This window comes from Gobio gobio (genome assembly GCF_949357685.1).
Source record: "Gobio gobio genome assembly, chromosome: 12".
NCBI lineage: Eukaryota > Metazoa > Chordata > Actinopteri > Cypriniformes > Gobionidae > Gobio > Gobio gobio.
Window position 1 is genome coordinate 20,258,272 of NC_137105.1, and position 25,931 is coordinate 20,284,202.

Genomic DNA, 25,931 nt, shown 5'->3' on the forward strand with positions numbered 1-25,931 from the left:
ATAAAAAAATCTATTTTTTCTTTGTAACCCCAGAGCTCTTTAAAACTTTATAAACTGTCCATTAAACCATAAACAAATACATTTCAGTGTTACTCTTGCCTTATTAAAACCTAAAAAATTAAACAATACTGAGATTATTCTAAATATTTTGTTAGGTATTGTCCCTTTAACTTGCTCCAATAGAATAAGTTAATGAATATTATTTATTTTTTCTTCAAATATTAAACCAAAGTACCAAAAAGTTTTTCAAGCACTAAGCATTTTTTATGTTTCATGATCTTAAGCCATTTTTAATGATATAACAAAAAGCAAGAGAAAGTAAGAACAATAAAAGAAAAGAACAGAAAAAGCAAAAGGAACAGAAGTATAAGGCTAGTCCAACACTGTAACCCAAGTTAACCTCATCCCAGTGGGCTGGGAAAGAAGGTCTAGGCTGGTGGAGGAGGTTAAAAGGGCATGGGATACTTTAGTGTGGGCCAGGGGCAGCAGGATGACAAAAGGAACCCCCGAATCTTTGCTTTTACTGTGTCTGACCTTTCCAGGGCCCCTGAACGCAGTGTGATGAGGAGCAATAAAGAAAGAGGGAGAATGAGGGCAAGGGTATGGTGTGCTATAAGACTGGTGAGCAATAAACAAAACCGCATGATTTCTTTCTAAAAATGTTTATGATTGTATGATTGAATCCATCACTAAATCCATTTACTTTTCATTTAAACCGGTCTTCAATGCTGATAAGCTAAACAGCAGCTTTCTAGAACGCAATATCTCAGTACATAACTATTCTAACACATATTATTCACTATTGTGAATAATAGTTTCATTAGAGTTTCAGTCTCCTGGGGTTCAGCTCATAATGGGGCCACACATGGCTGACAACATTAATGAAGCCAGCAGAGATACTAAAGAACTGAAGCGGGAACTCCACAGAGGGACGTGTGGGAGGCTGTGATTCAGTACCCAGAAGCCATCTACAGGCAGACATTCTCACCAGCAGAGGGCAGCCAAATCCTACAGGCTGCTACAGTCAACTTTCTGATTTGATTAATTAATTACCTAATCATTTTTATGGTCAATGAAAAATATGGCAAATATTGTTAATCTATACTAACAAAACAAAAAAGTTGTTTACACTATGTGAATTCATGTATAAAAAAAAAACATAGAAAAAAGAGTATAGGTAGAAAAGTATTTTAAAACTATCTAAAATGTGTAATAATAAAAATTATTATAATAATAATAATAGTAATAATAACAACAATTATTATTATATTTAATATAAGGATATATAATTATATTATTAAATATTAGTCAAACTGTTTCAAATATCAAAACAATATTAATAACCAGAAAAACAAAAACGGCTAAATATGGTCTACATATGGTCTCTGATATTTTGTTAAATATGCCTACCTTTTTATCAGCATCATCAATTATATATAATTATTATTATTAAATATTATTCAGTCTTTCAAATAGAGACAATATCAATAACCAGAAAAACAAACAAAAATTGCAAAATATGGTCTACATATGGTCTCTGATATTTTGCTAAATAGGCCTACCTTTTTATCGGCATCATCAATTATATATAATTATATTATTATTATTAAATATTATTCAGTCTGTTTCAAATATCGAGACAATATTAATAACCAGAAAAACAAAAACGGCTAAATATGGTCTACATATGGTCTCTGATATTTTGTTAAATATGCTTACCTTTTTATCAGCATCATCAATTATATATAATTATATAATTATTATTATTAAATATTATTCAGTCTTTCAAATATCGAGACAATATCAATAACCAGAAAAACAAACAAAAAATGCAAAATATGGTCTACATATGGTCTCTGATATTTTGCTAAATAGGCCTACCTTTTTATGAGCATCATCAATTATATATAATCATATAATTATTATAATTCTTAAATATTATTCAGTCTGTTTCAAATATCGAGACAAAATTAATAACCAGAAAAACAAACAAAAAATGCTAAATATGGTCTACGTATGGTCTCTGATATTTTGTTAAATAGGCCTACCTTTTTATCAGCGTCATCACCTTCGATGTCCTCATCCTCATGTTGCGAGTTTGAGGAGCCTGAGAAGGTGGGCCCCTGTGAGTAGTACTGTGAGCTGCGGAAACCATCTTTCCTCAGTTTATCACATTCTGTGTGAACAAAGCAGACACATCAGGACCAGTTCGAAAGGAGTTTTTAGGAACTTTCAAACATGAATGGAAGTATAGAAGCAGATAGTGTTTATTTAGCTCCCTCTAGTGGTATGAGAGAGAAAGGACCATTTGTAGGTCTTCATGAAAATGACAAATGATGCCAATTGTTTGATCCAACTAATAATAAGATAATTCAATAAAATGTTATGTTTAGCGCCTTTACAAATATTCTGGATGAGAGAGAACTAGAGATTAGAAAAGAGTATAGTAGACTGAGATCTGTTCTGTTCTGCTCTCTATATGTGTGTGTGTGACAGTCTGCATCATGTTGGCTTTCTAAGCTAACTGTTGCAGATGGCAGCTCTATCCCCTTGGCACACATCCCACAATCCCTTCAGTCATTCAGTCAAGTGAATCTAGCGGCCTCTCTGCTGACAAAAATAATGCTCATCTGTTCTTTCATTATTTCCTGACGTTTGTTTTTATGATACTGCACTGCAGCTGTACGATGCACTCCATTAAATAGCTGAAGTGTGCAATTTCTGCGCCACTGACGGCAACAAACTGAATGGCAAAAATATTGACTTGTTTGGCAAAGTTTTCCCGAACTACTCATTTCCTCAAACAGAGCACCGTTTTGATAGCACCACAGTGTCATAGTGTTTACACTTTTATGAAAAAAATCAACTGAGGGGCTTACTTATGGCTGTCTTTGCATATTAAACTAAAATAAAAAAAAATTGCACATTTTAGCTAAAAAAATGCCAGAGATGGGCAAAGAATCAAACTACATTATTGCACCAAAGCAACAAAAATAGGAGACAAATCAAGAGAGTGTAAAATAACTAAAACAGCCAGACTGTTTAAAGGTCTTCCTCTAATTTTCCAAAACCACTATTTTATTTTGTTTGCTAATCCTTTACGGTGTCCTTCAACACGTATTTGTCAGCTAAGACTTTAAAGAGACGCATTCTTTTTAACTTGTCATTAAACATTCAAGACAACTGTGAACTTCCTCTGATCTACATGTTGTTTGTCTTGGCAGAATAAAAGTGTTTAAGCACTAAGACAGAGCTTTTTTCCCTATTCAAAGTGAGACTGCCAGAAAAGAAAAGACATGACAAGTGAGTGGGAAGTATAAACTGCATTCATTGGGAAAAGTGTTTGATGGTACAGCTCTACCTGTCCTCATGTCCTCTAGTCTTCCTCTCTGCCATCTGAAGGCCTGAAGTCTCTATTAGAGTAATATGACCTACACACCTGTGCCTGTATAATTAATCAGGCTTCACATCAGCCACCTGCACTGTTAGATCAGTCTTGGGTTACAATTAACTTTCAGGCCAGAATCTGCTAATTGAACCTTGATCTGTACCGCTCTTAGGTGTAGTGCAAATCGACCCCTGGATGTCACTAACAGGCCGTTTCACAGGTGTCCAGTGTGAACAACGAATGACATCATGGACACGTACACCTGCTGCTCGGTGTGTTTGTTCCCATAGTTATGCTGATGTCATGGGAACTGCAGCAGGTTTGAGGTTGATTCTGGTGTATAAAGGTATGCGGCTCTTACCTCTGAGAGCTGTTTTCAAGTTAACTTTGGCCTGACGGTGTAGGTCTTCCACGCAGGCCGGTCTGGAGCCCGGCAGAAAGACGTTCTCCTGCTGGTGCCATGGAGCCGTGTAGTGCACAGTCCACTTTTTCTCTTCATCCAGATTAGATACAGCTAAAAAGAAACACAAAGACACTTAAAATGATTAACATGCAACAATAAACATTTAAAATGACCTAAAAGTATACGTTTACTGTAGCAAAACTCATGGAACTCAACGCAAAGGACATGTGAGGACTGCCAAATGTGTCCATTTGTGGACTCACCTTGAGTCAAAACAGAGCCAAAAGGACCCTTGCTGGCTTTAATTTTTTTTAACCTCTTCTACACTTCTAACTAAGTGAACCCTTAAAACTGGAACCAAAGAGTGACCCAAAGTGAACAGGAACACCCGTACTACCTAGCAGAGGTGCAAATGGGCTATGAGGTAAAGGGGAATCTCGAAGGAAAGACCCCTGGAGCTGGAACCCCCAGCTGTCCCGGCAGCAAACAAACTAAAACAACAGGCTGGTCGTTATAACATGACAGGAAGGGAAAGTAGAAGAGCAGAGGTGGGGGTTTTCTCACAGGTGCGAGGAGCTCTGTCCATAGGTGGCACTGGGCCATTAGGCTGTGATGGGCCATCATGTGAGAGCTGCCAGACTGACAAGCGGAGTCCACGGGAGGCCATTGTGTTCATTCATGAGGCATCAGGACTTCCAATATAGAAGTGATTTCTTACTCGCTCTTCATAGAGACTAACACATACTGATGTGTGATTTCAAATTAATCTATCAAGGGCTTCTGTGCTCAGCTTCAGCTATCACTCAGGCCAAATGTCATTGCGAGAAGTTCTTTTTAAGGCATTTTCAATTTGAATTAAAAATAAATAAATAAATAAAATAATAAACAGAGCAAAATACTGAACAATAAATAGAATACAAATATAAAGCTGCTTTTATTTGATCAAAAATACGAAAAAATTACTTTTCTATTTACAAATGTCTCTTTATATATATATATCAAAGGTATATATAAGGTGTAAATATAATCATCTAAGGTGTATGTGTGTGTATATATATATATATATATATATATATATATATATATATATATATATATATATATATATATATATATATATATATATATATATATATATATATATATATATATAAAGAGACGTGTATATAGAAAAGTAATTTTTTTTTTGTAACCTACTTTCGATCAAATAAATGCAGCTTTGTTGCGACAAAAGTAAAAAAAAAAAAACATCTTTATAAAGATACATCAATGATGCTAACTTGCAGTTGTTTGGATCCAAAAGTACAATGTGAAAACAATATGGGCCGGGGGAAGGTGGAGGAATCGAACTCAGGGCAATCAAACCAAGTGTGAAAACATGTTCTTTCATTCCTTCTCCAGGGTTTTCTCCGTTTATGAACCACAACACTGGGCCTTTGAACTTATTGTTCAAATCAAGGCTGGACTTCAAAAGGACACTTTCTCCTCAAAGGCCTCATCTATGAATGTTCAGACATCAGGCAGGACAAAGCAGTCAAACACATGGGAGGATGCAGAGGGCATTCAGTACTGTAGAAAAACACGTTACAAATACAGTCGTTTGTAAACTGAACGACACTGAGCATCAAGAGCTAAATGAACTGATTCAAGTCCGCGAGTGCCACCATCAAGCTTCCAAAGTGCAGAGACCTTTAGCTTTTAAATGTGTATTATTAAATATTTCAAACAGAAATCGAATCACTGACTTGTCCCTAGAAAGTGTCCACAGTCAGAAATATTGATGCATTGAGTTTTTTTATTGAATTTGTGCTTTTGCCTAGGGTTAGTACCTATGTTATGTGATCATGGCTTCATTGGTATGGTAACAACTAAACAGGTCAATAATCTACCAACCAGCTGACACTGTCACACAACCAGACCAACACAGAATCTGTCCAAACTGAATTCCACAGAACTGGAAGGTAAGTGGCACTAAATAAAATCGCTAAAATGATGACACATCACTGCAAAAAGATACTCAAGCAAATTTGTTCATTCAATCAAGAGGGCCATTTGCAGGATGACAAACCCACATGCACAAACAGCATTAAACAACCTTAGTGGGAGAGATAAAAGTGGGCAAGCCCTTTGAAGTGCCTACAATAAATATCAGATGATTCTAGAATGGGCAATACACACACACTCACACTTAGATAGCCCAGTCCCCAACCCATTAAACCTGTCTGTGTTCTCTTGGGGAGTGAGGAGAGCGGCAGCAGGAACAAAAACCTGCATTGTGCCCAACATCAATCTCCACATCAGCCTGAGCTCAGCACTCAGAATCAGCCAATTCAAAACTCCCATAATCCCTCTGGTCCTGGTCGTACCCACACAAAACACACACACTTTGCAGTTACCACCACGTGTAGCACTGGAATATGGATGAGCTCATCCACCCAAATTTCAGCTCAGAAGATAAAGGATCATAATTCAAAATGAATCACAATTTAATTGTATTTATTATAATTGTATTAATTTGTTTATTGGGCTCTGTACTCCTGAGATAATAATAATATATATATATATATATATATATATATATATATATATATATATATATATATATATATATATATATATATATATATATATATATATATATATGGCTTGCCATTTATTAAGGCATGAATTAAGGCATTTTATGGCAAAAAACTAAAGGTTTTAGTAGATCAACCAGTATCTGGTTCAAGTGTAAATCATGTACAACCATTATTTAAAAGTATCAATAATACATTTGAGTAATACAAAAAAAATCTAATTTAAAATATTAAATATCACAATATTTAATATAATAAAAAGTCATTATTTTCTATTTTTCAAAATGTTTAATATTACATACTATTTTAATATTCAATTCAATATTTTGAGATCTGTTAAAGGTTACATTAAACAATGTTATTAAAATATTAGTGTTATTAAAAATTAACTTGAAGTGAAAACGAGATAAGTGTTAAAGTAATTTAAATGTAAAAATAGGAGGGCATTTATTTTTAAAAACTATTATTGGCTGATAACTGATCTAGCATTAATATATACTGCACATATCTAACATAAATATTTGAAAATAATGTAGGTACAAAAGAAGATGCACACAACCACCATTGTGTGTAGGTCATTCTCTGGTTATCATAAGCAGCATCAAGGTGTTAAGAGGTTTGTCTATTAAGTGTACAGGAAATGACTAATCTGTCCATGTTGAAATACAGATGTACAACTCTATATGGACTCTGAACTTACACACCTGACAATCAAAGACCTGCACACAATCTGACATATTCAATAAAATCCCTTAAAATTACAATAACCACTAGCTGAGAGATTAACAAAACGCTTCGCTATTTAAACAAGTTCAGAAAACTAACTAGAAACCTGTCTGATCTCCATCAGCACTGAAAAAAAAACAAAACATGGCCAAAGAGTTCTTACCCTTCCGTTTGAAGTATTTAATGACTGACTTGAGTGAAGTCCCGATGAACACCATTATTCCAGCGTGTGTGAGGCAGGTGGACCCTGTGTATAATTGTCACGGCCTCCCAGTACACGGGAGCGCTGGACGAGTAGTGTGTGTCGACAAGCCTGTGTCCTTTTGCCAACAAGTCAGTATGTGCCTCTCCCCATTTGATCAATGCTTATCGCCTCCACAATGAGCCCCTCCTACATATACACACACCCTCAACCCAACCCTGGGAAACACCTCCTCCTCCTTTACACACACACACAGACTCACTCCCTGGGGCTTGGAGGAAGGGGTGTAGTATATGCCCCTCTGTTCATCTGTGCTTTGGTTACCAAGGAGCTCTCCTGTATGATCAGCTCATCCGAAGCATCCGCCATGCTTCTTCCCTAATACAAGCTTGTATGAAAAAAGATCACAAATGAGATCTCTTTAATTTCTCATTTGTTTCTCCTAGGCCTCAATTAGCTGACATTTTGAGTTTTGTTAAAATTTCTGAAAATACAAAAAAAAAAGATGCTGAATTTACGTGTCTTCTCTAGAGTCAAAGTTGATATCTCAATAGTGTCTCAAACTGTGCTCAGATTTGCCAGGATCCAAAAGTTTTTGTTTCTACTCCAATACACAAGCAAGTAGGAAAGAAAAGACGAATCGCAAATGAAATCCCATGTAGCATTTCAACTGTTTCTTCAAGACGGCAATGAGTTAAAACAGAGGCTTTTGCTAAAATCCCAGTGTTTATTGTCACTTATGGTGGCAAAGCTGAATTTTCAGCAGCCATTGCTCCAGTCTTCAGTGTCACATGATCCTTCAGAAATTCTAATATGCTGATTTGGTGATTAAGAAACTTATTATGAAAATGTCTTATTCTGAATGTTGTAACAAAATGTTTTTTGAAAAGAGGTGCTCAACCAACAATTCATGTGAATTATAAAGAGTTGCAACACTCACTCTTAAATCAATCCAACTTTATTGGAGCTTTTCCCCTTCCCTCTTATTCTGAATGTTGGAAATATTTTTGTAGAAACTAAAGTTTTTGCAAAATTGTAAATGTAAAAGTCTTTACTATCACTTTTGATCAGTTTGCTTTATCATTGCTGATAAGCTATTCGATATCAACAATCAAGAATGTAACCAAAACAGGGTTGGGGGCAAATATGTTCATTTTCATTTCTCCAAAGACATTTTAGCAGAAACATCAGATATTTAAGCGTTTCAGTTAAGTAAATAAACCTCTTGAGCTATAAAACTCTCACTTCGGACACTGATGCTTTGCTTTCAACTGTTGTAACCAGACATGTATGTTCATACAATTCACATATGTGCACATCCGTCTCAGTCTTCGCTGGAGGACAGAAGGAGCGGGTCTCCCACTGATAAGCCGGCTTGCCGTGTTAGCACACAGCCACTGAATCTAGACCACTGGAATATAGATCACACACACACACACACAATCTGCCTCATTGTCTACACACACACCATGACCCTGTTTCTTTTCATTATGGGGGGGTGCAGAGGGATCTGAATGGAAGGGGGATGAAGGGTGGGTGAATTTGGACATGAATGGAGTTGCAAATGATTACTGAACTAGAGGAGGTAATGCATTGAACACCCCTCCCCCCTAAAATATCCCAATCACCCCCACAGCAAGCCAAACGCACACTTCAAGGCCATTCCTGATCTTTACTAGCTTATACTTGGTTGTTAAAATGTTTTTATGTGTAACAAGTGAATCTGAAAGAGGAAACAAGCGTGTGCAGCTCTCTTTTACTCACTGCCAAATTCACAAAGTGAGGCTTTTCTCTGCATACGGCCCATATCCGGCCTCTTCCTCTCGAGCCTATTCTCTCAACACGTGCATTTGTGTGTATTCCAGACTCTGTTTCCATGCTGTCTGGCACGTGTACAGTATCAGGATTATGTAGCTCACGGCGGCCGCAGTAATTAACACGCTATTGTTCTGTTCTCACTCCACAGATGGTTCAACATCCCGGTCTGTCACTGCAGGATTACAGTCATTTCAGTGTTTATGTATACGTAAAAGTGTGACACACCTCATGGCTAGTCACTTTAACAGAAATGGCACATGCATGACAATTGCACAAAAGTTTGTTTCCCGCATTCAGACATGAGGCATGTTCGCCAAGTGTCAGAAATCTATTCATGAGATTCCAGGGTGAAGTTGATGAACAGCCAATCAGAGTGCTTGAATCTCTCACACTTTTCACACTTGGTCTGGGCTCTCTGCAACCGACAGATCCACACTCACCCACATTATGTGTATGTGTAACGGAGCTGTTGTCATATCCCTCCCCCTTCACACGCACACACATGTAAGCTGTCTCAAACAATCTCCGGCAGTTGTGAAAGGGGAAAATCTTCATCACATGAGAAAAATCAAAACCGACTATCATACAGTGAGGTCCAAAAGTGTGAGAGCACATTGAAAATCTTTTATTTATTTATTTAAACCTGGACATATACCAAAATGTTTAATATTTAGAAAAATGTATAAATTATAAATAAATTAGTATTCAGGATTCAGCACTGTTTTAGGCTACTAATCAAATATGCAAAGTTGTGAATTTTAAAATGAACTTGGTAAAAATATGTAAAGGTCATTTAAATCATTTAAACCTGGACATAAATCGAAAGTTTTAGGATTTGACAAAATATACACACAAAATATGAATCATTCAGGATTTAGTACTATTCTAGGTCATTAATCAAATATATGATTTGATTAATAACATTCATATCAATTCAACATTTTATTTTCAATCCAAAAAGATGACTTCAGACTAATTTTAATACTCATCTTTCAAAAGTAATGCGTTATAATATTATGTTGCTCACTAAAAAGTAACTAATTACATTATTTTGTTACTTTTTCTTACCTGGGCTGAGCTTGCTTGTTTGTTTTTTAATAAATATAAATTGGGAAAAGGTGCAGTCCGTAACTTTTTGCGCTCTAGCGGTAAATACACAGAACTGCATGTGTCTTGCGGAAGAACATTGCAGCCGGAGCTACTTCTCTCTGTTTATGTCTATGGCGAGTCACGCAGGGACTGTGCTCCTCCGCAGCGCTTCCTACCAGTCTGGCCTGAAATAGTACCAATATAAACACTTATTATAAACGTGTCACCATAATTATTCATGGTAAGACAAAAACACGGTTTGGAAAATGTACAACATGAATCCATTCTCATTGGATAATTTTTGTAAATCTTGAACACAAAAAAGTTACGGACTGCAGCTTTAAAAACGTGATGTTTCGGCCATTGTCAGGGATTTTTTTATTGTTTGGGTTGCACCTCCTCTTGTGTTGGTAGAGCACCTCTCTTTAACATTTTTGTTTTTTAATAAATTTTTTTTTATAAAAAAGTAATATTTTTGGCAAATGGCCCTTTCACACAAAAAGTGAACTGAATAAACCTCAGGCTGAAGGAAATGCAAATTCGCCTGTACAGTAGCTCAAACAAACCAGGAGAAGAAAGTTCAACACTCTCACTTCAGCAACAAAACAAACAAAAACAAAATGTGATGTTTAATTATGCCATTTTTGCTTATTGGTATGGTTAAATTGGATGATCGAAGGTCAGCAGCAAAGACATTGGTTAATAAAGTGAGATTAAATACATATAGTATACTTGTGTTATTTAACATATTTAATTATTGCAAGTTTGCAAAATATTCTGAGTTTGCGTTTCACCGTTTTAATTCATTTTGAGGAATACTGATTCTGTTTTTGTGCAAGTGAGATGAGTAAACGCTTTCTCACATTTAGTCTAGAACTACAATAATGTCATGTTTACATAGTGCACACAACGCCACTGCACCTTACTCCCAATTTCTCTCAAAATGGGGACAGGAGAGGTGAAAGTCAATAAATGGCAAAACAAAGTAACTTGCATTACTCGTTTGAAAAAGTAACTCAGATCATTAAACTCAGAAAAAAGTAATCTGATTACATAACTTGCATTACTTGTAATGCGTTACCCCCAATATGGTTTATCTCTTATCTTGCCCTTCTCTCTATTTCTCCATCCACTCATAAACTTCTATCCTCCCCCATTTCTCATTCACTCTCCTGCTATTGCTTTTGGTGCTTATTAACGAAATCCCTATTGATTGTTCCTCTTTTTTCCCCTCAAACCTTATCCCTGTGTGTTTGTTGGTTTGATCTTAAAAACATTTGTCTGATTTATCCTAGGAAAAGAGAAACAGAGTGTGTGGCAGGTAGAAGGAGACCTCCAGCCAGCACTGAACCTGTTCAGAGTGTTTGTTCAGTTTACTGAGGTCAGCTCTCACATTCTGAACACAAACACAGCTGCCACGGATACTCTGCTACAACTAATACAAATATTCTGCTTTTCCAATCTGCAGTTAGGCAGTTTGGAGTGAGGAGAGAAAGTTGGGGTCTTCAGTTTTTGCAGGCTATGTTGAAACCTTATTTGATCCACAAATAAGTAGCATGGCATGATAACAAATCCTTTGAACTTTAAGGAGGAAAACAGAATTAATGACATACTGGAGCATCAGGATTTCAGAGAAGTTAGAGATTAAGCACAAGAGCCAATGCACATAAATCCACATATAATTGCAGGTTAGCTAGCTAGTATTAATGACACAGGGCCACTTTCCCACACACAATCAAATAACTCTCAAGAGACTAATTTATACAAACAGTTACACATACATTTATCTCATTTCTAACTATATTGCTTTAATGGCTGACCTGCAACTTCAGCAATCACAGGGCTGCTATAGAAAGAAAGCAAGAGAAAGAGCTAGACAAACTGCACACTGTGAGATGCACATGCTCAGATCATGACACCGACGACCATATTTACTAGCAGTCTGTGTATATCTGCTCTCTAGAAAAATTGTTATGTTCATTAATGGGATTCTCAAACAAAAAGAAGATTCTGTGAAGCTTGATGTAAGCGCATTGTGAAACTTGCGTAAGAAGCGATGGCGTTGGCGCCAATAATCAAATGAATTATTTTTCTAAAAATCTTTGTTTGTGTCTAATTAAATAATGAGAGAATGATCATGTATTTTTTTGTTTATTATATATGGTATGTATATATATATATATATATATATATATATATATATATATATATATATATATATATATATATATATATATATATATATATATATATATATATATAAAATAAATAAAATAATAAATGAAAATGTAATTTAAAATTTAAATAATGAAAAAAATATATTATTATTAACGTTCCTGGCACTTTTCCTGTATAAAATTTTTCCTGTTGTATTTTTTTGTTTACTGTTTTACAGTATATAAGGTTTATGATGAAATTATTTACTATGAGTATTAATACTTTGGCAAAATATTATGTAAAATAACCACATCTATAAAGTACTTTAAAATGGTAAGAATTTAAATATAAGGAGAAGATGACTATGAAGACATACAATAAATAAATAAATAAATTCAGTAGTCACTCACAGTGAAAGCCTGGAGCTGATGAGATCATCAACATGAGTCAAGAGGGATATTTTGTTAGTGCAAAACACGCACACACACACACACACACACACACACACACACACACACACACACACACACACACACACACACACACACACACACACACACACACACACACACACACACACACACACACACACACACACACACACACACACACACACACACACACACACACACACACACACACACACACACAGACACACATCTGGTTTACTATCTTTGTGGGGACTCTCCATAGATGTAATGGTTTTTATACTGTACAAACTGTATATTCGTATACACCTACACTAACCCTACCCCTAAACCTACCCATCACAGAAAACTTTCAGCATTTTTAATTTTTAAATAAATTGTGTATGATTTATATGCTTGTTTCCTCATGGGAGCTCAATTTAGGTCCCCACGGTGACACGGTGTGCCCCTGAGTCTATGTGCATTCAGGTTATAGTCCCCACCGGGATAGAAAAACATGAAAACAAACAAACAAAAAAACACACACACGTTGTGTTTTTGTGAATTGTGGGGACAGTCCATAGGCGTAAGGGTTTTTATACCGTACATACTGTACATTCTATCCCCCTACACTGCCCCTGCTCCTAAACCTACCAATTACAGGAGACATTATGCATTTTTACATTTTCAAAAAATCATCATTTAGTATGTTTATGAATCAATTTACATTGTGGGGACCGCTGGCTGGTCCCCACAATGTAGGTGATCTCAGGTTTTACTATCCTTGTGGGGACATTTGGTAAACACACACACACACACACACAAAACTCTGTGTAAATCTGCCTTTGCTTCAGACCCTAAACACTTTGTATTTACCCATAACAAATCACTCAATCCCTCACTATGAGACACAGTAGCTGTAAAACACTTATCAACCGTCTACTGCCACACATGAGACAAGAAAAATTAGCATAAAAACAAACATCGCCTACTTGGTTTTGAAAAGAAAGGCAATAAAAAGCTGCAGGGTTGGAAAGCGTTTGAAATCAGTCCTGGGTTTATTAGCATTTAGCTTGATTTGCAGATAAGGCTCATTAACAGAGCAATGGTCTGCTAGGAGGACAGAAAACATCCAGACAGAGCACTCAAGGTCTTGGCACTCCACCGATCCCGCGTGAAGTTTCCTCAAGTCAGTTGTGTTCATGCAAGAGTAGCAACGTATTGTGTTGTGTCCTGAAAAGGAGACTGTCTGGCTGTAGCGTGTCTGCATGAGAGTATGTGTTTGTATAAAAGGTCAAGCATTGTGTTAAATAATAGGCTTGGGCCTCTCAGTGAAGGCATTCCCTCCTATTGTATCGTCAACGAGAACGTCTAATGGTTAAAGCAAGACTTAATACAGCACATATAACGCACAAGCAAATTGAGGGAAGAGTACCTTCAATAGACAACAAACTCCATCAGAAATTAGATGAAAGAAAAGGAGGGAGAAAAACCGGAGATGGACGAAGAAAAGAAAAATGATTCCCTTTGAAGTGGTCTTTCAGAAAGCCACACCTTGGTGAGAACACAAAGCCGAGCACGAAAGAGAGATGCAATAAAACAATTCAAAGGGGTCAGAACGATCAGAAAGGAAGGGAATGCATTAGCTGTTGGTGATAATGGGTTTCTTTATGAATTCATAATGAAAATCACTGAAAATGTATTCAGATCTAGTTATGTAGGGAAACTCCTTCTGAGAAACTCCTGCAGAAATGAGGTCAAAGTGCAATTTTCTCAATTTTCAGAAAGACCTTACATGAATATTTATATAAAAGGATCAAAAACATTAACATAATCATTAACAAAAATAAATAAAATACATTTTACAGTTGTATCTGCATATTTTATTAAACTGGGATACATGAAACAATTTTATCAGAAAAGATTGCACTTGCAATGATAACTAAAAATAACCAAATTGTGCAAACTTTTTATTAATTCATTTGCTCTCACTAATGTCCAATCAGCTTTCTGCACCCCAGGAACCGTTACATTTGGCCTCTGTTTCAGTTTTCTTGTCTAAAAGAGAACAACCACCCTGGATGGCTATAAATAAGACCAACAACAGAACACAAACAGGCGTGCAATGGCCAGCAAGTTGGCTTTTCTACAGGACACCAGGCGGGTAGCTGTTAATGTGTCCCCCTCACACAAAGTCTTTTCAGCGAGTTTCTCTCTGAGGAGTTAGAGCCGTTGGAGCCGTTTGTTTGGACACTGAGGCAGTTTTGTTCAGACATGGTGAGAGCAGTAATTCTGTCTGTTTTGTGGGGAGATTTAAGGGCTGACTATAATTGATTTGTTTCTTTTTGTTTCAATACTATTAAAAGGGAATAATTTGATCCACTTCTCTCCATATAACAAACTCTCCTCTACCATTCAAAAGTTTGAGGTCAGTATGACCCCTCTTATGCTCAAGGCTGCATATTTAATCAAATAAATACAGTAAAAACAGTAATATTATGAAGTATTATTACAATTTCAAATAAATGTTTTCTATTTACATATATTTTAAAACGTAATGTATGCCTGTGATGCTAAAACTGAATTTTCAGCAGCCATTACCCCAGTCTTCAGTGTCACATGATCCTTCAGAAATCATTCTAATGCTGATTTGGTGCTGTTGAAAACAATTGTCTCGCTTAATATTTTTGTGGGCACCGTGATACATTTATTTCAGGATGCTTTGATGACTAGAATGTTCAAAAGAACAGCATTTATTTGAAATAGAAATCTTTTGTAACATTTTCAATGCCTTTACTCCTACTTTTGATCAATTTGATTCCAACCCTGGTCCTGGAGAGCTACCACCCTGCAGATTTTAGCTCCAACCTCAATCAAACACACCTGAACCAGCTAATCATGGTGTTCAGTGTGCTAGATAATTACAGACAGGTGTGTTGGAGCAGGGTTGGAAATGAAATCTGCAGGACGGTAGCTCTCCTGGAGCAGGGTTGGACACCTCTGATTTAATGCATCCTTTACTGACCTCAAACTTGATGTAATAGTACATACTCAGTAGTAACTCAAAAAGTAGTGTATATGTTTTGGGATTCCAGGAGCTCAACTGGTAGAGCATGGGTTTGTCTCCCTGCGACCACACATACTATTAAAAAAGCATTCTTGAAATGCATGCTTAAAAACATCTGCCAAGTGCGTAAACATGTGCACATGCCTGTGGACCCCAAGTACAGCAGCTGTCTGGGGGGAGCCATTACTGAAGAAAAGCCTCGGTTTGAGCACTAGTCTCATGACACCTCATCAGCTGAAGATGTTCCATTGCGATGACCTGCCAAAGTACACTGTTTCCCCAATGCACAGAGCACAGAGAATTAGATGAGGCAGAATGCATGGAAACAAATGAACCTCACACACACTGGGGCGTCTCAGGACACATCAGACATGCACGCACACCTCCGTCTTCCCCAATATGGATTTGAGCGACAGGACAACTCATTGGAAAGCAGTCTTTGTCTCAAGCCCTTTGTGCATTAAATGCAATAGGTGCCCATGCTGCCTGTAAAAGGTCATGGGGATAGTATGTCAATTTGATGTTTGAAAGACTGTGTGCTTGTCTCATCACATGATCAAACTCTTATGCAGCTTATTGAATACATGGACAAGGCGTGTGTTCTGTCTAGTCCTGTATAAATTAATGATTGAGACAAAGACCATCCTGCAAATGCACATGTGATATTTGCTTTGATATATGAGACAAATCCAATAACACATTAAAGATCAAGACTATTCTTTGAGATAAAAGTGTGTTTGAAAAAGATGCCTGGCGGATCTTGATTTCCATTTTTCTGTAGGATCATGTGATTAATCAGAGTGCGCATTATAATGGTACTAATTATACTAATTACTCCACATTTCATTGGCTAGGAACATTCAGACCAATTAGCACTGATACAAACACAAACTAGAAAACAAAACATAGGCCTAACTAATACGCGTTTGTTCGAAAACGTATATTTTTCTCTCCGTTTTGGCCTTCCGTCCACACCGAGACGTTTTTTTAAGGCAACGAAAACGTAGCTTTTTGAAAACGCTCTCCAAAGGGGATATATTTGCAAACGGCGTCTTCTTGTCATAGTGTGGACTATGTATTTGAAAACAATGACGCATGTTTAATCATGTGCCGCATATTGTACCAATAGGTATTCATGTTTATACCGCTTTTGTGCCTGTTATGTGCTATGTATAAAATATGTTACTTTGCGCACTCTTCATATCACAGTCCTGCAAAGATGACACAAAATTTACTCGCAATTGCTGTCCTGTGGCAAAACATGACACCAGTTGCATTTTAGACCAAACATACAATGGTGAGTGAGTGCGACCTGGATGCATCAGTGAAAGGTGAGATGTTTTTCTTTAATATAATTATCCTGCCAGAAGAATTATGTGATAACCTGATAATGTCTTGTTCTGTATGTCATCTCTGTGAGCTTTTATGAGGTTTAACGCATGCACGGTAGGGTGAATTTAGCTTTTTCCAACGTTTCAGTGTGGACAAGAAACTTTTTGAAAATGCTTGATTAGGGATGCAACGGTGAGGAAATTTTCCCACCGGTTAATCGACATGTGACAACACCGGTAATACCGGTATCACCGACTCGGCTTTTAAATCACTAATTCGATCTAAACGAAAGTAACATGCACACGACCGCTCAAGCATTCATAACGCAGCGGAGCAAAGCGACTTTTCAATGAATTCCTATGAAAGTTAAGCTTCCGTTTGCATGAACTGAAAACGCGCCAGTGCGCACACACCGTGAATGACAGTACATCTGTAAATGCGCGCTCTGTGAGGCCATGAATGAATGACAGTTTGTCCGTAAATGCGCGCTCTGCGCGGCCGTGCACATTTTAGTTTTGCCAATTCGGGGGCGGGTTGCTTGAATTGTGGGTTCATTAGCCTTTTATTCTTAATGAAAAACACAACAACAAAACAAATGACAAACTCCCTTGAATAGGCGCTTTTACATTTCGCTTTGAAACCAAATCTTCCGCGATCATCTCAGTCAGCTCCTCACTCTCATGATGAAAGAGATCTGACTCCGGCTGCGTTTGTGCCGAGACTCAAGGTCGGATCATGCTTTAAGCAGACATGTTCAGGTTTTATTTGTATTGTCTGTTCTCTAACTGAACAAAATAATTTTATTACTATAAAACAATCCAAACGATGGTGGGGGGCGGTGCCACGGTGGGCAAGTGATGTAACCGGTGTTGAGTCTGAACACCGGTAACACCGGCAACACCGACTATCGTAGCAAGCCTACGCTTGATAAAGGTAGTGTGTGGACGGAGAACGTTTTATAATGAAAACGCTGTTTTCAAATGCATCCGGATTAATGTAGACGTAGCCATAATTTGTCACTTTTAACAGTGGTCAAACCGAAACCGTAAATAATCAATTAATAATCAACCAAACTTATTTAATAATCAACACTCAAATAATTAAAAGTAAAAAAAAAATAAACTTAAAAAGTAATTACAGAATTGTTTCTATTTTAAGTTTGTTTGTGATATATTATCATTTAAACGACAATAAACTCAAATAACTTATTTTCATGCCAGATTTATTCAAACATACATTAAATACTAAAGTTAAGTGACATTGTATAGCCTACAAGCTGTTTTATTGACGTCTTTCCCCGACTGAAACACTTAATGAGCGATTACATGAGACAGGATTTATTTCGGTAAGTTGTAATGTATCTTTCAACACACCTTCTGGTGTTCACCCATGTTTATTTTGTGCTGTAACTGTAGTAAAGAGGAAAATAGATGATCGGTTCATGTGTGCTTGATCTGTGCTGCTGCTTGAAATGAGGCGGCTACGGGTACATATGTCATGCCGTATTAAAGAGCGCCAAAATGACATTTATTATTCAAATTTCGTAATAAAATGTACAGTATCTTTAAAGTTGAGACTTTGCTTCATATTAAAATGAACAAAGCTTTTGCGATTATTGGATGGCATGCGTACTATAAATATTTAGTGAAGTTTTTGTCATGCATCAACAGAAAACGATTTTAAAACGATTTAAAAGATTTTAGATTTTAGAAGAAACCATATTAACTGAACACAGTCAAAACTTGCCATCATAGAAGCACCAATTAAACTTCTGTTTCGGTCACTGATTTCAGCCCTCCAAAACCATTTCAGCCCGAAACCGAATATTTTGGTGCATCTCTAATTATGATCAATATTGAAAACAGTTACTACTTATAAACGGCTTAATGTTTTTGTGGAAAATTATAAATTTTTCAGTTTTCAATTTCAAAAGAACAGCATTTATTTGAAACAAAAATCTTTTGTAAGATTATAAATGTCTTTACTGTCACTTTTGAACTATTTAATGCATCGTTTCTCAATAAAAGTATTAATTTACTATATAAAAAAGTTTTCACTTTCAGGTTTGTTAGTAATTAGCTGCACATAATTTAACCCATTTTAACCCACCATGGCCAATGCTCATCCAACCCAGCAAGTGTTGCTCAGCCAATCAACACTGACCCTATAAGGGTGAGACAAAATCGAAGAGCGTCAAAAGCAATTTATGAGCTACAGGATGGCTAGGCTTGATTAGGAGACAATAAGCAGCATGAGCTCGTAATCATGGTGGGGGGTGAGATCTCTGGGGACGGGGGGTAAATATGTCTGATTCCAATGTACTAGAGCAAACTGACCCATATTTGCCACTTTAGGCAGGAATCGGTGCTCGATGGAGAGAAATGGTGCATGATTAAGTCAGTCTGCATCCGGAGTTCAAACTTCATCTGGACAAACCCCGGGATTTGATGAAGAACAAAACAAATTTGTCAGGAGTAATAGAGTTCTAATAGGACACATCAACCTGATAAAACTTTGCAAAAACCAGAAAATGAGGAATATAACAGCCAATTAGTCAAATCCAACCATGTGAGAGATTTGCAACATAATTTTAGTCAGATTTCTACTGAGACTTCAGCCTCAGGGAGAAGATGGAGTCACTGTTGCTGTGGAAACAGGATGTGACAATGGCAGGATGTACCGTCAGGACACCAATCTATCCCTTTTGTCATTAACATGAGAGATCAGAGATTCTATGCTGTATTGCTAACACACACACACACACACACACACACACACACACACACACACACACACACACACACACACACACACACACACACACACACACACACACACACATAGGTAACGACATATCTCTCTATAGAGGAAAACTGGGAGAGATAACAATCCGGATCAGTCCATTGAGACTCTTAATGGAAGCATGAGCATGGGGATGTGCAAATGAACAGGCTTTTAATAAGTAAGACACACGTGAAAGCTGCCATGATAGTGCTGCATATATTCATCCCACATTAAAACACATAGTGCTTAATTATCCATCATTACACTTTACACTAATTTGCAGACAAGGCTATCATTTAGGCCTCTTGAAGCAGAGAAAATATTCAAATAGGCATCTTTGAGGACACCTGGATTTGGAAAGACTCATTTCCTTAAGTGGCAAATAGACCCTCAAGTGCAAGCTCAAGGGTGAGGGGTTGTGTAAAGGGGGTTTGTATATCCAGTAATCCTATCCCACAAACCTGTCCTCTCTCTCTGAATTATGCAGGGAAAGATGGAAGCAGGGGTTCGAAATCACTCAAATCTCCCCCTCCTCCTCTCCTGTGTCCTATCAATATGATGAAGGACCCGAGATGAAAAAAGACAGTTCATTTCATATAGATCCTAAGACCACTTTTATAACGTTCCTCTCCCTTTGAGGACTCCCAAAGGAGTCTGGGGTAATTCACTGATCAAATATTGAACTTTAAAACGCCTCAGGGATTAACATTGACAGGGCCCACCCCATTTTTCTCTTTAACAACAAAAGCAATTCTCTGCATCCATATAGGTGTAAAGAATACTTCTTTGCAACACAGAATGCAAACACCTGTATGTTTTTATAATTATAAGAATTTCTTCACTGAATTCAGTACATACTAAGAAAGCACATGAGTTCAAAACACAGCCCATGAAAACATGGGGGGGCAGAGAACTACATACAATATAATACAATCAGTAACAAAAACTAAAACTCTTAAAATGTTTTGGTTATTGAAATAAAGCTGATATCAAATAAAATGTAAATATCAGATAAAAAGCTTCAACTTCAAAACTTGAACATTAGAAATGTTGACAAATAAATGAAAACTGAAACCAGAATAAGTTAAAGCACTAAAATAACTAAAAATAAAACAAATGAATGAAAAATAACAATCAATTAAAGCTATATAAAATATATATATATATAAAAAAGGACAAAAATTCCAAAAGGACATAAATTACAAAATCTTAAACTAAAATAACTAAAAATAAAGCAAATGAATGAAAAATAACAATTAATTAAAGCTATGTAAAATATATATAAAACAAAAAGGACAAAAATTCCAAAAGGACATAAACTTACAAAATCTTAAACTAAGATGAAAGTGAAAACAGAAAATATAAAAAGAAATGAAAGCTAATTCAAAATATTAATAAACACTGTATTAGTATATAAATAAATAATACTGAAAAGAAACACTCAATAATACAATACAATACAATGCACTACATGTTGGACAATGTTAATGACAATGTAACTAATAAAGTTCAAAATCTTTGCACTAAGCCTTTCCATGGCAGAGGTGTCAAGAGGACCTCTCTCATTTATGAAACGCTGTATAATCAGCGCCATCTAGTGGTTACAATAGGTTAAAACAAAAACGTTCAGTTGACGTTCATTCTCCTCACACAGCATTAATAGGGCCCAAGCAGCACCCCATCTTCTGCCCACATCTTTGACACACCCACTGCCTAAATCCCTCTATTCACATTTCATTTTTTATTTCATAACAAGTCTCTGAGGAGTCACAGAGGTCTGACACTGGCCATGATAGAATGGTGGAAATCTCCTCCCTATTCTTCCTCATTACAGGACCACAGCTCCCTCATCAGTTCAGAGCCAAATGATTCAGAGATGTGCCAAATGCTATCATTTCGGCTTACATTCAAAAATCCCACGCTATAGAGATTTTCTATATGTAATTCCACATGTAAATACAAAGGTTTGGACTGAAACACAGTAAGTTTACAGACCATGTCATGTTGCTCTGTGACATTTGTCACAGAAGACAACCACTGATATTTATATCAAATATTGTCTACACTGTCTGAACAAACCTGATTTCAGTGCATACAATCAGTCCTAAAAATCACATGGTAAGAAACAAATCTGATTTGTGCGCAGTGTGAACAAAGCCAAAGAGCTTTTATGTGGCTAGACGAATAAAATGCTGGTCCGTTGGCAGACCTATTTATCAGAGTTAATGAGACTTAATTAAAGATTGAGCTCAAGCTAAATCAGCTGCTGTTGAATCACCTGTGCGCTTCAAGATCACAAACACCTGCTGCGTCCAAATCCTGTTATTGAGGTGCGTGTCTTCAATACATGATATATAAATCGGAGACCGTTTACTGTAATACAACCTGACCTAGAGCTGAATGGAAAGTGAAAAGTGAAGAATGAAAGACTGAATCAGATACACTGACAATTCAAAATGTTTTATACTGGCATTCACAGTATAAATGATCATAAATGATTCATTTAAATTATCTCTAATGTTGGGTGAAAGTAGTCGATCCCCCCGCCTTTTAACCCCTGTTGACCTTTCGTCTAATGTCATTTAGCACATTTAAGACATTCGGCTTTGAGGAACCGATCAATACGTGTGACGCCTGTCAGACCTCACGCTCTGAATCTGAGCCCTCTGCTTAGGAATGATCTGTAACCTAATTACCCGAAACCCTGCTCACAGAAGAAGCCTACTGTAGTGTGCTGTGAGATGATAGTAACAGACTGAAATAAGATACAGGTAGAGATGGATACAACAGGGTGGTTCAGTGTTTGTATCGGTGGAGAAAACCACAACACTGATCAGGGGCTAAACAATAAGGAGTTTGGCAGCTGGCATGGGCAATGGCCCCAGAATTTTTTTTTTTACAATTTACAAATAGTCATTTATTTGGTTTGTCATTTGCAATAATAGCTAGAAAATATATATGGCTGCAACATAACTCCATACAAGCAAAACAACAAAAACATTTGCTGGGAAAAAATGTATGCTGCAAAACATTACAGATTTTTAAAAATATTTTTCAACCAGATCAAACAGATCTTTTTAATATGGTCACAAATCAGTCTCACAATTTTAACACAATGATTTTGAATTAACAATGATGTTTAGGTTTGCGAGGCATAAAAACGTCATCTATAAACATAAGATAATAGTCCCGGCCACACATTTTGATCAATGATTTTCCAATCACTTAAGATTTTATTAATTCCAATTTTTCTATCCCTGGAAATCACTTCAACTCCAAATCCATTATTTGTCTCTTCTCCCTCTTTCTACTCCGCAAACACCTGATGTCCAGCACTAAATAAAAATAGTCTTAACCCTCAATCCCCTAAAGCGATTAATCCGCCAAACAAAACCTAATTACAGCTGCCATGATGGAACAGCAGGCCCAGTTAGTACCTAAACCAAACCAAACAAGCCCGAAAGACTCAATTAGACCCAGTCTTATCATGATGGAGAGACACTGATGAGACAGAAGTTTATGCAGAGCAGAAGTGAGCCATTTTTAAAACTCTCACACAAACACACACACACACACACACACACACACACACACACACACACACACACACACACACACACACACACACACACACACACACACACACACACACACACACACACACACACACACACACACACACACACACACACACACACACACACACACACACACACACACAGGTAACGACATATCTATCATTTACCATTACATTCCAGTCTCAACATGACAGTAGTGACCTCCTGTCACCCTCAACCAACACACAATACAAAGAGTCACATGAAGATGCTCTAAAAAGTTAAATTAGGACCCATTACAGATGCAGTGCATGTGCCTGGATTGTGATGAATAGACCACAAAAACATTTAGATTTAAGATTCATTCACAATTGAACTGACATATTGAAGCAACCACGTGTGTGAGTGGTTGCTAGGGCGTTGCTATGCAGTAGCTAGGGCGTTCTGGATGTTCGTAGGGTTTTTGAAGATGGTTGTTAAAGCAAAAGAGCCTGCCCTACACACACACACAGTTTATCTGCTTTAACTAACTACATATATATGTTAAAGCAGATAAACAATATATTGCTCAATATTAGATTTGAATCTACTTTTTGTGAGACATACTATACATACATATATATATATATATATATATATATATATATATATATATATATATATATATATATATATATATATATATATATATATATATATATATATATATATATATATACATACATATATACATATATATATATATATATATATATATATACATATATACATATATATATATATATATATATACATATATATATATATATATATATATATATATATATATATATATATATATATATATATATATATATATATATATATATATATATATATATATATATATATATATATATATATATATATATATATATATATACACAATGCAAATATATACAACACCCTGTACAGTGGGAAAACCACATTTCATTTTTACTGGGTTTTTTTGTTGCTCTAAAGTAGTTATACATGACCATGACCAAAAAATTGGCAAATATACACAAATATATTTACAAATATAACTATACTACATTATAACGCACTGCCTGTATGCCATTAATACATTTTCGAACAGGCAAAAAAAAAATAGACATTCCAACAAGAAACACACATTTCAAGTAGAATAACTGGCTGTAGCTAGGGATGCAACGATTATAGATTTTGTTGGTACGATTATAGTCTGAGAAATAATCACGATTTCATGATTATCACGATTATTATGCATTCATTAATTTCACAACAATGTATAAAATCACATGAACACTCTTTAGATTTTAAAGTGTTATTTTTTTGCTACCTTTTGAACCAGAAATAACACAGTAACCAAATTATAAAAAATTAAAAAAAAGACAAAAGTCCATCTCTCCCTTTGGAATTAAAGAAAGGAAAGAAAGGTGACCTCTGCTCTATAAACATCCATGTCAATATGAGGGGAATGAACTGAACTGTTACTGTCACCAACTGTCATCCATACGTATTCATTTGAATAATCTTTTTAATAATTCATCTAATTTTACATGTGGCCTAAGAAAGTCAAATCTATTATTTTGGTTTGTTTGTTTGCGTCACTGCTAAATTCAAACGTGCTTCTGCGCTTTGGCTGGCGCTGAGCCAGAGACGACGCGCTCAGTGCATTTCATGAATCACTATTCATATATCACTATTCAACCACATAATGTTTATTTGAGATTTCAGAGATTTAAATAGACATTTAAGTGAATTACTAGCCTATATAAAAAAAACACATGTATAGTTTGTTAAATTTAAATTCCATACACTGATATCTATGGGAGCTGCAATAAAATGCTTTCAATTATAATTTAAATAAAAGTTTTATTCATATCAGATACACAGTGTGCATAAAATGTTAAAGTTTGTTCTTCTTCCATGTTCACTTGCCACTTACTTCTATGTATTTCGGGGAAAATTGATGGTTTTGATTTTTTTCAATCATTTATTGAATGATTTACGTGATGTAAACTGATCCTGAATTGCAAACTCATTGCACGTTATATCAACTAACATGATCCTTATAAAGGTGTTTAAACGACTAAACACATTCACTTCCACATATTTGACAATCGGAATGTATCATAATTCATGATTTAGTTAACAAGTTTGTAAATATTTTGAATAAAAAAAAGGGAAAACTAAATAAACGTGATACGTATATGTATTGTGACTGCATGACGCATCGGAAAACATATTATGGTATTTTTATGCTTTAGTAAAGTGAAAAACTTACATACAGCACTATTTACTATTTACAGCACTTTTGTTAGTGGTGCCCTGTCGTTTTGCCCTGTTTTTTGTCCAATGTATGAAAATCATAAGTATGATCTCACCTCAAAAAGTCATAAAATGTGAGGAATCATCCATGGCC

General features: G+C 36.0%; 1 protein-coding gene across 2 annotated transcripts in view; it reads right to left on the minus strand.

Annotated features, from left to right (window-relative positions):
* Window positions 1-25,931, minus strand: part of nhsl1b (NHS-like 1b) — a 130,643-nt gene that overhangs the window by 14,116 nt on the left and 90,596 nt on the right. For both annotated transcript variants that reach the window (XM_079830988.1, XM_079830989.1), the window contains exons 2-3: window positions 3,750-3,902; window positions 2,049-2,176 (exon numbers count right to left, since the gene is read on the minus strand). In XM_079830988.1, coding sequence (XP_079687114.1) covers window positions 2,049-2,176; window positions 3,750-3,902 — 281 coding nt within the window. The remainder of the gene's footprint in view (window positions 1-2,048; window positions 2,177-3,749; window positions 3,903-25,931) is intronic.